General features: G+C 35.6%; 1 protein-coding gene across 2 annotated transcripts; it reads right to left on the bottom strand.

Annotated features, from left to right (window-relative positions):
* Positions 1-76: 76 nt before the first annotated feature.
* Positions 77-9,685, bottom strand: LOC114311442 (uncharacterized). Of its 2 annotated transcripts, XM_028257580.2 has the most exons (7): positions 9,555-9,677; positions 8,574-9,395; positions 8,170-8,278; positions 7,473-7,593; positions 6,584-7,333; positions 1,928-3,857; positions 77-727 (listed from the first exon to the last, which is right to left on the bottom strand). In XM_028257580.2, the coding sequence occupies exons 2-7, from the start codon at positions 8,767-8,769 to the stop codon at positions 303-305; spliced, it is 3,531 nt and encodes a 1,176-aa protein (XP_028113381.2). In that variant the 5' UTR covers positions 8,770-9,395; positions 9,555-9,677; the 3' UTR covers positions 77-302. The 2 variants fall into 2 exon arrangements, with proteins under 2 accessions (XP_028113381.2, XP_028113379.2); XM_028257578.2 differs by having other exon boundaries at positions 8,574-9,685.
* Between the last annotated feature and the right edge of the window lie 3,275 nt (positions 9,686-12,960).

Below are 12,960 nucleotides of genomic sequence, written 5' to 3'. Positions count from 1 at the left end.
ACCATCTCTCTAACACCAGAATAAAAAGAATTCACACTTCTCTCTAATGGAGGACTAGAAATTGAACACAAAACACTAACAAGAATAGGCAATGAACCTCCAATGCCCTCTCTCACTATTTATCAGCCTAATAAAAATTAGAACACTTTACAATGATCATCGTGTCACCAATAAGACAGTTATGCTTCTTACAAAATAAATTTTGAACCAATCAAAAACCAATTGGCAATCACCCAAACATTCCCCAAATATTTTAAAAAATAAATAAAACAAGCACCGAGCGATGGCAGACATGGAGATTTTCACATTACCGTGCAATTGCACTTGGACTCAAGCTTTTCAGGCTTCATACTATCACTCTTATTGGGAGCCCCAACAATGCACATAGTAGATACATCTACCTTCTCATCATTGTCAACAAAAGGGGCAGGTTTTGCGTCGGTTTCCACACGCCTCTGCTTTGCTTTTCGGGACTTTGAAGTGCGTTTGCCGGCAGTTCTGCCACGTGGAGCCTTTATATCGGAATTGGAATTTCCTAATATGGTGACCATTGGGTGTGAGCCCTCCAATGGGAGGGAGTTTTCCTTTTCCATTGCTATGGTTGCAGCCTCGTTGGCCAGATCATGAATGATAGAGCTGCAGATGAGTATTGTATCACTTGGTTCTTCCAATGTCAGGTTTCTTGTGTTGGTGCCACCATGGCCCTTGGCTGTTATAGTTGATTCATCTGTCACAGCAAAGAAATTTTTTCTCAAAAGTCAAATGAAATATATTCATTCAATCAGTTTGTTTTTCTCTGAGCCAATACATATTCATACAATCTCAAAGCCAAGTTTTTCATATTAAGATGTTTACGACAAGAAAACTTGGAAGTACAGATCTGCTCATGGAAATGGAAAATGACAAAGCACTTTTCCCAGCTGTTTCTACCCCATGTAGAGAGAGAGAGAGAGAGAGAGAGAGAGAGAGAGATGGATCGGTGTCATTTCTAAGTTTGATGTCAAATGAACAAACATCAAATCAAAGTTTAAAGCTATGAATATATATACTAGTGGATTGTTTGATGATTGAGGGTGGTTTGAATGATTAAGGAAAACATTTAGCAGTTTTGGACTGTTTGATTGAATGTGAAGGGCATTCTTGAGAGAAAAAGAAGTGTGACAACGTTCACACCATATGGGTGTACGCTTTATATAATAGAATATATATATATATATATATATATATTCATATATATAACTCAGAATAACCACTGTGACATCGAAAATAACTCAGCTCACCACAGCACCCAGTACCTGGTCTACTTTCTTTTTTCGGGAACCTAATCAAGGTAGCATAATAAATAAAAACATGAAACCTCGGGTACACAAATAACCAAACCAAGCTTTAAGTCTCATCAAATGGTTATGCAAATATATACATATATCTACATCATTCATTACAACTACATTAAAACGAGAATAAATTTGTCCATAGAAAGCTAAAAGATTATAAATGCTCACTGCAAAATAGGCTACCAAATACTTGAAGAACCACGTATGAAAATGTAGTCATTGGTAAAAAATTCTGTAGTAAATATACTTGTCTCATTATTTCATCCTACTCAGATATTGCTAGTAATAATTATAGGACAAAAATATATATATGAAATATATCAAGAGGGGGAGTCATGCGAATCTTATGATTTATTTCATAATGGTGGGCTAGGAGTCGGACGATCTTCAAATAGTTCTCGTAGTGTAGATAGTTCAGATAGATTTTATGTATTAAATGACACAGCACATTCCTTGAAATATATTCCGGCAATTTTAAACATAAAAAATGTCTGATGAAACTAATAAATTTGATATGACTACGAGAAAGGAGAAAAACATAAAAGACAAACAGCAAAAACGTCAATACAAGTTATAGTGCAAGATATACATACCAAGGATGCCATGTGGATGATCCAAGGTGTCAAGCTCTGCAACTGAAGTTGTTATATCCTTATCAGATGTGGTAGCAACAAAAGGCTCCAGTAACTCATCCATGGAGCTCTTTGAATTTGTGGAAACGACATCAGACTGAGAACCAGGCGAACCCAGTTCGTCATTTTCAATTTCTATTTCCGATATTGTATCCAATGAGCTCTGAGTGAGAACATCTGCAACATCCACCCTATCAACAATAGAATTTGGCATGGTATCTTCCTCTACTGTAGAAGGTTCTGGAGTCGCAGCCGATGCTCCTTGATCCGAGATGCTCCTCGCGCCATTTTGGAAGCCTTCACCATTCCCATATGAAATAGAATCTTCAACACTTGAAAACAAAGCAACTGAACTGTCTCCTAAATGGTTGTTTAGGGTTTGTGTTGACAATTCTGAGGTAGAAGCAATCATTGTTCCACGGTGATTGCTGCATTCAACTTCAGTGCATGTATCATCTACTCCTGCACTTTCTGAAACCAGCAACTGTTCTTTAGTAGTGCCATTTGTTACACCTACAGCCTCATTTTCGACACGGGCAACAGCAACCTCCATATTTTCTTCATTCATGCTCGTTGCAAGACCCAAACCTTGGAAAGCATGACTTGGAGTTCCAGACAAAGATGACCCTGTGCGTTGGTGCTTTGTGTTTATGTCATACCTGTACGTTTCAATGTCAGATTTCTTGCCACTTAACTGCCGACGAACACGAGTCTCTGTTTGCCTAGCTGAGCCTAAATCCACAGAGGATGATGCAGAGACGCTGCCCAGTCCAAGGGAGCTTCTCATACTAGTTGCACTGTCTCTCACATAGGATAGATCATCATATGGAATGCTAGTGGCAGTAAAAGTCCTGCCTTGGACAACAGGCCCCTTACTGCTGCTTGACCTCTTCAGCAGTATGGAAATGCCTGTGCCTTCTGAAACATGAAGCTTTAAATTTGGATAGTCACTTAAGTGCTGCATTTGCTGAGCCCCATTGTCACCATCAGATGGGTTATAGCCTACAGTCGGTTGGTCCATCACTTGCTGGTTTTCTAACCTCCTCATTTCTTCCTCTGACAGTGTCTGTGTAAGAGAATTTTCGGATAATAAATTCAGGCTCAGTTCGGCAAAGGAAGTCTGGCTTTCCTGAACATGCTCCTCATGTTGAGCAGCCCTTGTTTCAGCCGCATTATTCACTTCTGAAGATTCAGATACAGCAGTCACCGGATCCATTGCATCAAATGACTTATGTTCAACTGAAATCTCCATAGAAGGACTTGGGAAATTCTCAGAAACTATTATGGTTGGAGCTGGAGTAGTGACAGTCAAAGGTTTGTCTGAACTCCTGCAGTCAGGACAAAGTTTCAAGTCTCCCTCTGTTAATTCAATGGCATGATACCCACGACAACATCTAGAACAGACTGCCATATCTTCAATACTATAACCTTCTGAAAAATTACCCTTCACCTCCAAACCTTCAGAAGCTTCCGTGATTGCCATAGCAGTGCTATGGTAGTCGAAGTTTCTGGAGTCACCGAGTAGAGAATCATCTTTAGCATCTCCACTAAATTCATTGCGCTGGACATCAGGTGACCCATCATGAAAAACATGACTGACATCTTCAGTTACAGCATCTGCCTTCTCAAAACCAAATACATCATCCTGAACATCAGGATATGGTGACTTTCCACATTCACTAGCCATATCATCCTGGTTATGGTCACTTTCTTCAGTATCATGTGCACCACTTGTACCTTGATCAGAACTTGCGTTACTGCTAGTTGTGACAGAGGAGTTCCTGGATATCATGGCACGATGTGCAGCACTTGCTTTTCCAACATAAAAGGTGGAACTGGGCACACTAGATAAGAGTGGCCTGAACATATCCTGAGGTCTTTTCCGATGATCCTACACAAAATGATTCAATGGAAATTTCCCCTTCAGATGTGGCATAATAAAAAATCATGAATGAACAAATCTAAAAGCAAGGCAACATGTCAGACAAATAGATAATACTGACAATCTGTGATTCTGTTATGACACCCCTAAGTTCAATTTTCTTTAGTTTGAACAGCAGTCATTAAAATCCCAATCCAGTATGGATTAAGACTAAAAATAGTACATCGTTTGGATTTTCATTAATTGCCAATCTAGACAGGTAAGCGTCTAAAGGGGTGGAAAAGAGAGCAATGTTATCTAGAGGGGGGAGATACACATTGGTTCAATCAGTCCTATGTAGTAATCCCGTTCATTATTTGTCTCTCTTCAAAATTCCGGTTCGAGTTGCGAATATGATTGAGAAATTAATGAGGCATTTCCTTTGGAAAGGAAAGGAAGAGGGGAAGAAGGAATATTAGTGAGGTGGGAGATTGTTTCTCTTCCTAAGGAAAAAGGGGTTTAGCTATTGTTACAATGTATCTAGAAATATTGCTCTTCTCGGTAAGTGGTTATGGATATTTCCCATTGAGAGTAATTTGTTATGGCATTCCAAAGTAACTAAGGGTTCGTTTGGCAAGAAGAGTTTGGGGCTTTTTTGGCTATTTTAGCCACAAAAGACAAAATAGGCTATTTTAGCCACAAAAAACAAAACATCACATCCAACCCATAATCATTACACTCTTCTCTCACAAAAAAAATCAAAAAAGCCAAAAAGCCAAAAATCCCTTCCCAAACCAAGCTTTTTAGCTCAGGCTAAAATAGCCAAAAAAGCTAAAAAGCCAACCCACTTCCCAAACGGAGGCTAAGAGTAAGTATGGGGTACTAGCTAATGGGAGAGATTCTAATGTGGCTAGTAGGGATTGTCATAATCCAATGAACCACCCACGCCTTTTCATCAGGGGTGCAACTCGGACGGGTTTGGTCAAGTTGAGAGGTTACCCAAGCCCAGCTTGAGTTGTGAAAGAGTTGCCCAAGTCCGACTTGCAACCCAAAGTTGTCTACCCAAGCTCAACCCGAGCATAATAAATTGAACTTGGGTTAAACACGAATTGTCTGCAAATTTATTTTTTATTTTTTTTTCCCCTCCCAATCTAGGTTGATTAATTTGTTACAGTTAAATAAACATTTACCATTTTTTTGGATAAAATCATTAATAACATCAAAATAAATAATTTATATGATGTGAGAGAGATGAAGAGGAGAGAGATGAGAACTGAGGAATTGGAGTGCCACTTTTAGTGGTCTTTGCCAATTCTGAGTGAGAAAAAGAAAGGTAAAATTTTGTATTTTGTTACTTTGTGTATATGATATGTATTATGAAAATGATTTAACAATTCAGATTATTTTAACATTATCCAATGATTAATAATTTATATGTATATTTAATATTGTTATATATTTATTTATATATATATATATATAATTCGGGCTTTAGAATTGCTCGGGCTGTCAGAGTTTTCTGCTCAAGCCCAGCTTAAATTTAATTTGGGCTTCTAAATTTTTGCCCAAACCCACACCAAATTTAAAAATATGTTGCCCACACCCTAAAAAATTTCAGGCTAGGCTCCTATTGAGCCAACCCAAGTTGCACCCCTACTTCCTATGATGGAGGGTATACATATACAAGATGGAACATTCTGTCATCATCATTTTATGTATTGGTCCAGGTAATGTTGAGGGCCAAGTTGTAGAAGGTATCGCAAGACCCCGAGACAGAGGGGAAAATATGAGGTACTATATGGCTTAATTTGCTTTTATGGAAGGTTTAACAATTTATAGACTAATGGTTGCATTAGCACTTTATCGCGTGGTAAGAAAATTAGAAGAAGCTCAAAGCAGTAATTGGAAATTGTCTATCCGTGAAGTGGTGCTTATGTTACCTGGAAGGTAGATTGTTCCGTTATATGGAATGGGAACGAAAATAGGAAGGTGTTGTGTCATATGCTCTAAAATATGGTATTGGCACAAAAATGCACCATGTTTTGGAATGTGCATTCCAAAACATAATTTGTTAGGGTATTTAACGTTTTTTGGCAACACTAAGGGGTACCGATCCCTTAGTTCAAGGAAAGAACGAGATTTCGTGGCACTAGATCCTTGCAATTCCAAGGTAACCTATTGTTATTTGAGCATCATTTTGAAAGGTCAAATTTGAAATGGTTGGAGGTTCAGATAAAACCTATAATCTAAACAAAGCTAATAAGAATTATGAAACTGATAAAATTTATATATGTCTCAGGATTTGATAATAAATGTTGATGTGTGTTTGGATGTGCCTTAAATTTGAAGCACAAATTACAATTTCTATGGCACTTTAAATAAAAGTTTCCAACTAAAATGGGCAATCAGAGAAAATGGGTATGTGACACCTCTAGGTTAGCTAAAAACTACAAAATTCAATATTGTTTAACCTTATCCATAAGAAGGCTGCCCTTTTCCACAATAACTCCATTCAATGCATTCTACAAAAGGAATGCCACGGAAAATGCTAATGCAGCCATTAAATTTATATTCAACATCGAAACGTCACCTAAATTTTCTTTCCGGTCATTGATCATATCTAAAACATTCGCATTGAAACTTCAAACATACATACTGAGTTTTCACTGGTTTTTTGCAAATCTGTTGATGCTGACACGCATAAACTCAGTCATGAAATAAAAAAAATGACAGTCCAAAAGACAAATAACAAGTACCATTTGTCGAAGTGCTGAGTCAAAGGATCTTTTTGGAGCAGAACTCGATAGCATTGTTTTAGTTGGCTTCTTGGAAAATGCTGGAGCTTTATTACTTGGAAATGCACCAATTCTCCTCGAAGCTGAGCGGTCTGAGCTACTCATAGGAACAGATTGTGGAGAGTCAACATCATCATCACCAGATGATGCAACAGAAGCTTTACTGTGGGAGCTAAATCGGTCCCGATCATGACTATGCGATGAACTGATGCTTCTAGAAGCAGTTGGAGACATCGACTGCCTTCCAGATCTGGAGGATGAATCCCTGCCATTTCTGGATGCTGGTGAGGAACCCCTCACATATGATGCAGGTCGATCAGCCAATGAAGTACGTAGATTAGGAGGTGCATCCAAGGAAAAACCTGGAATATTTGTTTGCCATGCCCTTATTTTTGGTGATGCTGAGTTACCTCGACTTGTCTTCAGAGGGGAGGTACCCCTTACCCCATATGAGGACACGGTACTACTAGATCCTGGGCTCATTTTCCGATGAGTTGGTGTTGAAGACCTTGGAGCAGGTGATGATGGTTTACTCGTTGGGGGAGATGGTCTCCGCACTGGGGTAGCATGGCGTAAGCTAGGAGTTTGACTATAATGTGGTGCCGAAGATGGCCTTCCCCTCGTTTGAAAAGTGCTATTCCCAGACCGAGGAGATGGGCTTAAGCGATTTGGACTTGCACTACCTCTACTACTTCTGTGACTCTTCTCCATCTAAAATAAGGTAGGCATCATATGTGTTATTGTATCAATACGATAAAGAAAAACATGGCCACAGTGTTAAAAGAAAGCACCAGCAGATGAGTAAATGGACAATAAATACTCATCCCATTGACTTGAATAAACGACATACCGTGGATGACCTTGAGATTGTGATGGGTTGACTTCGAGCTCTTCCCCTCTGTGGAAGTGTAACTGGAGGTGTCTCATCATCCAAAGAACGGAAGAGAGGGGTGTCGGGAGGAGTTAATAACCTTAAAATTTAACAACCAGACATTAGATCAAAAGATACAAAACCAATAATGGTGAAGTAGAGAGACCGGCTATGTGGCATTGAGAAAAAGCATGAAAGAATAGTAAATATTTCTAAAGAGTAATAACCATTCATTACGGATAAAATATATATATATATATATATATATAAAGTTTCTAAATTGACTAGTAGCTGAAACAATTATTAGTAGTTTTGTGGTGGGAAACTTCATTTTCTAGCCCATAGTTATGCATGAATATAAACTTCTTCCTCCCGCTGGAAATTTATTTATGTTACAAGGTAATAATAATAATATATTTAGTAACAAATATGTATACAATTAGGGCCAACCACATAACCCAGAAGGGCCACCTTAGGGGAATACCCCCATACAGCAAATCAATAAAGCTTGTAATGTGTTATGCTCAGTTCTTGTTGGAAGTTCAATTTTTATTTCCTTCCTGAATTCTGCTTTTATAGCAATTTTGAGAACCATTTAAGTTTTGCAAAATTGTCAAGAAACCAGCAACACACAATGTAAAGTTTATAGAATCAAAATAAGAAAAACATCACCCACCAATCATAGTCATTCTTCTCCCCATCCGCATTAAGCAGGTCACTACTCTCGCCTCGTGCAGGAATGGAAATTCCAAGCTCGTAATCTGACAAGTATCTCAATTTCGTGGCTGTTTAAAGCAAATCAAAGTCAAATATAAAAACAAACAATTGTCAGCCATAGGAAATAAGCACAACAAAATACACCCAGCTTTGTCCCATTGGATGGGTAAATTGGGTACAAACCTAAAATATTTGCACAAAGTTGCTAACCTGATGAACGAAACTATAACCTCAAATTTAAAAGACTGAGTTTTTAACACTGAACCCTGGCCCCTAAACCAGAGGAAACAACAAAACTCTAAATTCCATACTTCTCAATAGAAGAAACCCACAAAACCCAATTTCAACAGAATGGAAACTTACAGAATGTATCTTCAAAATCTTCGTTTGATTGAAGCAAGAAACTGTCTCTTTCTCTGGTCTCCATCTCATTGAACAGAGCAAGATCGTCATCTTTCTCCCTGAGGAGCATCCCGCCCTCAAGACTGCGCCCTCTTCTGTGATTATCCCCTCTGATCTCCCTCCCAGGGGAACACCTCATTGCTGGAGAAGGAGGCATCTCCACCTCCCTATTTCACTGCACAATAACTAACACTCCAAACCTTTCATAAAACCCAAATGGAAAACCTCACTAAACCCTCCTAATCGATAACCAGAACCAAACTCAAGTCCCAATTGCTATCATTATGAGTGTCAAAATGAACTCAAACGCAATCAACTTCACTTCCATTTCCATAAAAAATTTATCTTGCACTTAAATTGGCTCGAAACTCACTCAACAAAGTCAAAAATCATCATAATAACTGAAATTCCAGTGCCGCTTGAAATGCAAAGCCATAACAACCATATCTACACATCAATCAAACAACTTTCACGAACCCTAGATTTCTCAGATAGTCACACCAAAACAAACCCTAATTGAACACTTCCATACTGCAGAGCACTCTCCAGAGACCAAATTACAAGCAAAGAACTGCCATTTCAACAAATTCACAGTTGTTGATGTAAAAAAAGAAAAGAAAAGAAACAGTTTCAAAACACGTAACTCAAGAGCTCGTTGCAAGCGATTGAGCTATAAAATCACACTGAAACTGAAGATTGAACAAAGCTTGGGCAGTGAATTAACGAGTCGAGAGGTGAATCAGAGTCGGATCTAGCTTGCATTAAAATTGAGTGTTTTTTTCCCTGTAGATTGGAAACAAAGAGATCGTCGGTGGATCGAAATGTGAAAGTCGTTGAAGAGCATTTACTCTCTCCCTCTCTCTCTCTCTCCCATGAGATTGATTGTAGAGAGAGAAAGTGAAATGGAAAGCAGGAACAGTATCAGAGTATCAGCAAACTGACCTTTTGGGGGTTTGGTTTCTGGGTTTTTGCTTCTTTTTCTTCTCAGCAAGCTCTCGTTCCTCTCTCTCTCTGTTCTGCGATATTTCCTTTTCTTTTTTTTTCGCTTTTTTAATTTTCTTACAATTATCTTTATCTCTCTTTGCGCTTTTATTTATCCGTTGTCTTATTCTTTTTTTTTTAATTTTTTTTATTTCAGTATTGCAAAAGCTCATTAAAAGAAAAGAAATATAGAGATTTGAAGTGTTAGTTGAACGGATTTGATTGGATGGTCCCTCATCCATTATTTGTCAAAAGTAACACAGATTAAAAAAATTTAGGCTTAGGTCATGTTTGGCATCCTTATATAATTCATCTTTTTATTTTTTTATTTTTTTTAATCACATCACTTTTCTATTTTTCTGAATATCTTTCATAAAAAGATAAAAAATGTATCATTCCAAACAACCCCTTAGTTTGGGATATTTCAAAAAAGATAAAAAAATTAAAATTATTAAAAAAATTAAAAAATTATCACTATTCATCAAAAATAAAATTATAAAAAAATTATTTTTATACCAAAAAAAAAAAAAAAAAAGTACAACTCACTCTGCCGTGAGGTTGCTTTTGCTGACTTTGTTGAAAATAAATTACACAGGCAGAGACAAGCATAAAGACGGTGTTATTCGGGTCATGGGAGATCATCACGGGTCTCATTTTGATAATCTGAACTGTTGAATGTGTAAAAATCGTCGATTACTTTAAGTTCACAAAAAATGACATTGATTAGACATCTCTAACTACATGATCAAATCAGTTTTGTATAAACAAAATGGATGGTGCTATAGTAAATAGTTGAAAAAAAAATTATCCGATCAGATAGCTATCGATATCCGATCAATGTGATTTTTCACAAGTATATAGTAATCAACGAGTTCTACATATTGAACGATTCCGATTAGTAAAAAAAGACCCGTGGTGGGTCACCACAGACCGAACAACACCGTCCATTCAATGGCGAAAAGAAGGGAATCATCATTTTAGGCTACCCGCTGCACGCCGTCCTTTACCTCACCGTACCGTACGACCTATTATATTTCAATCTTTCCTTACATACTAATTTATACAATTTTTTAATATATATTTTTTTATAAAAAATCAAAAAATTATTCTAAACAATCATATTCTTTCTCTCAAATTTTTAATTTAAAAAGTCAAAAAATACACTTATTTAAAACATACCTCCGTTTGGGAAGTGGGTTGGTTTTTTGGCTTTTTGGCTTTTTTGGCTATTTTAGACTGAGCTTAAAAGCTTGGTTTGGGAAGGGCTTTTTGGCTTTTTTGAGTTTTTTTGTGAGAGAAGAATGTAATGATTATGGGTTGGATGTGATGTTTTGTTTGTTATGACTAAAATAGCCTATTTTATTTTTTGTGGCTAAAATAGTCAAAAAAACCTCCAACCCACCTTCCCAAACGGTGCCTAAACAGCCCCTTATTTTGCATTCATCCGCTTAACTAGCATATATAAATTGAATGGGCGGTATAGATTGATAAATGGATATGAATTGATTCAGATTTTTTAATTTTTACAGATCAAGTAGATGGTTGCATGAGAGAAATGTACATAAAATTTAAATTAAAAATGTACTTTAATTTAATTATAAATTCTAAATATGCTTAAATTGTATTTATATTTAAAAATTTTATACATCATCATCATCATAATAATAATAATAATAATATTATTATTATTAGTATTATTATTATCAGCAAATTATAATGACCATTCTTTAGAATTAAAATATATTGAATAAAAAAAGTTATATATTTGGCATAATTACATTAATTACGGTAAATTAAACAAGCAAACAAAACAGACAAATGATTGATAAAAATAATTAAAAAAATATTTTGTGAATTCAAATTCTAAATAAATATAATATTATATTAAATTTGTGGAACTTAAGTATAATTTTTTTTCTAAACTTCAATATACGTGTAAAAAATATTTTGTAATTTTTTCTCCACTTTTTTTTTGTTGTTCACAAAAAAATAACTTTTTAAATCATTTTGGGGAAATATTACAAAAGCAAGATAAAAAATCATAATGTCTTCCTTTTAATGCTCCTAATTCTTCTTTTCCACCAATAATTTTCTAGGTGTCGTTTGGAAAGTGAGTTGACTTTTTAATTTTTTAAACTATTTTAACTTGAACTAAAAAATTTGGTTTGGAAATGACTTTTTAGCTTTTTGATTTTTTTGATTTTTTTTGAGAAAATAGTGTAATAATTATAGGTTAGATGTGATGTTTTGTTTGTTGTGATTAAAATAGCCTATTTTGTCTTTTGTAATTAAAATAGTCAAAACTATCTTCTCAAACGTTATGTATTATTATTAGTTAAATTTATCTTAAAAATGTCTTATATTATTATTTTTCACATCTATTTTTTATATATATATATATTGACAAGAGAGTACAACAACATAAGCAAGGTGACGGTTTTATTAGTATTTTAACAAATTTATGTAGTGCAATATCTAGAGACTAGATATGTACTAAAATTAGTAATCACCTTTAATTATGTTCACTTTTCTTCTCGCCGCTAGATGTCAAATTATTTTAATTTTCTTAATGGTTAGCAAACAAGACATGTACTTTATTGTAGTTGATCGAGTTACATTGATTTGGAAAAAGAGAAAAAAAAGTCTCAACATAATTCAAATTGTTAGATGACTTATTCAACTCTATCAAGCCTTTTAAAATCAAAATAATTACTTAACCATATAGGGTTAAAATTAAACCATTCTTAAAGATGGTTACCTTGCTTAATCCAAATAGATTTGCTAACGTTACTAGTTTCTGTCACCCAATACAACACTAACAAAGATTTTTGTATGGCATATTTATTGTGTCCATTAGTGGTTGGTGTTTGTGGGATGAATACTATGTTGGTTGGAACTTGAATTGAAATAGAACGCAACCTTTGATTTTAAAATAAGCATATTGTTCTTTTTAAATTGTTGCTACCCAAAATAATCAATATTCTTAGAAAAATAATGCTACAAATACAAGAAAAAAATATTTAGAAAATTAGGCTAAGTTTGAGAATTGTTTTTCCAGTAGCTTCTTTTACCTCCCCCCCCCCCCCCGCGAAGAGTATAACGGCCCCAAAATACATGTCACAATTATCCTTAATTAATTATGCATTAATATGAATCAATTTGAGAACATCTATTTGAATTGGAAAAATATTTGTTGAGGCTACAACTTCAAGACTGAAATTGATGACCATAATGGGTTCAAAAAATGAAATTGAGCACATAAATATGCTACTAGGAATTTTTAGAGTCATTTGAAAAGTTTAATTGAAAACTGATTTCTTCTAATTCGCTAAGCCATGTTTGGCTCAACCTTTAGACACTTATATAT

This window comes from Camellia sinensis, chromosome 5 (assembly GCF_055761805.1).
Source record: "Camellia sinensis isolate YWXY chromosome 5, ASM5576180v1, whole genome shotgun sequence".
In the NCBI taxonomy this organism is placed as follows: Eukaryota; Viridiplantae; Streptophyta; class Magnoliopsida; order Ericales; family Theaceae; genus Camellia; species Camellia sinensis.
The sequence above is the reverse complement of the archived record's forward strand: the minus strand, read 5'-3'. Positions and strand labels throughout refer to the sequence as shown.

Bases quoted from the DNA above. Each gene is read 5' to 3' on its own strand.
- LOC114311442 (XM_028257578.2), bottom strand. From the start codon at position 8,769: ATGCCTCCTTCTCCAGCAATGAGGTGTTCCCCTGGGAGGGAGATCAGA. The intron at 7,334-7,472 runs GTATGTCGTTTA...ACCTTATTTTAG, and splicing joins CAATCTCAAGGTCATCCACG to ATGGAGAAGAGTCACAGAAG. The intron at 728-1,927 runs GTATGTATATCT...TTGCTGTGACAG, and splicing joins TCATCCACATGGCATCCTTG to ATGAATCAACTATAACAGCC.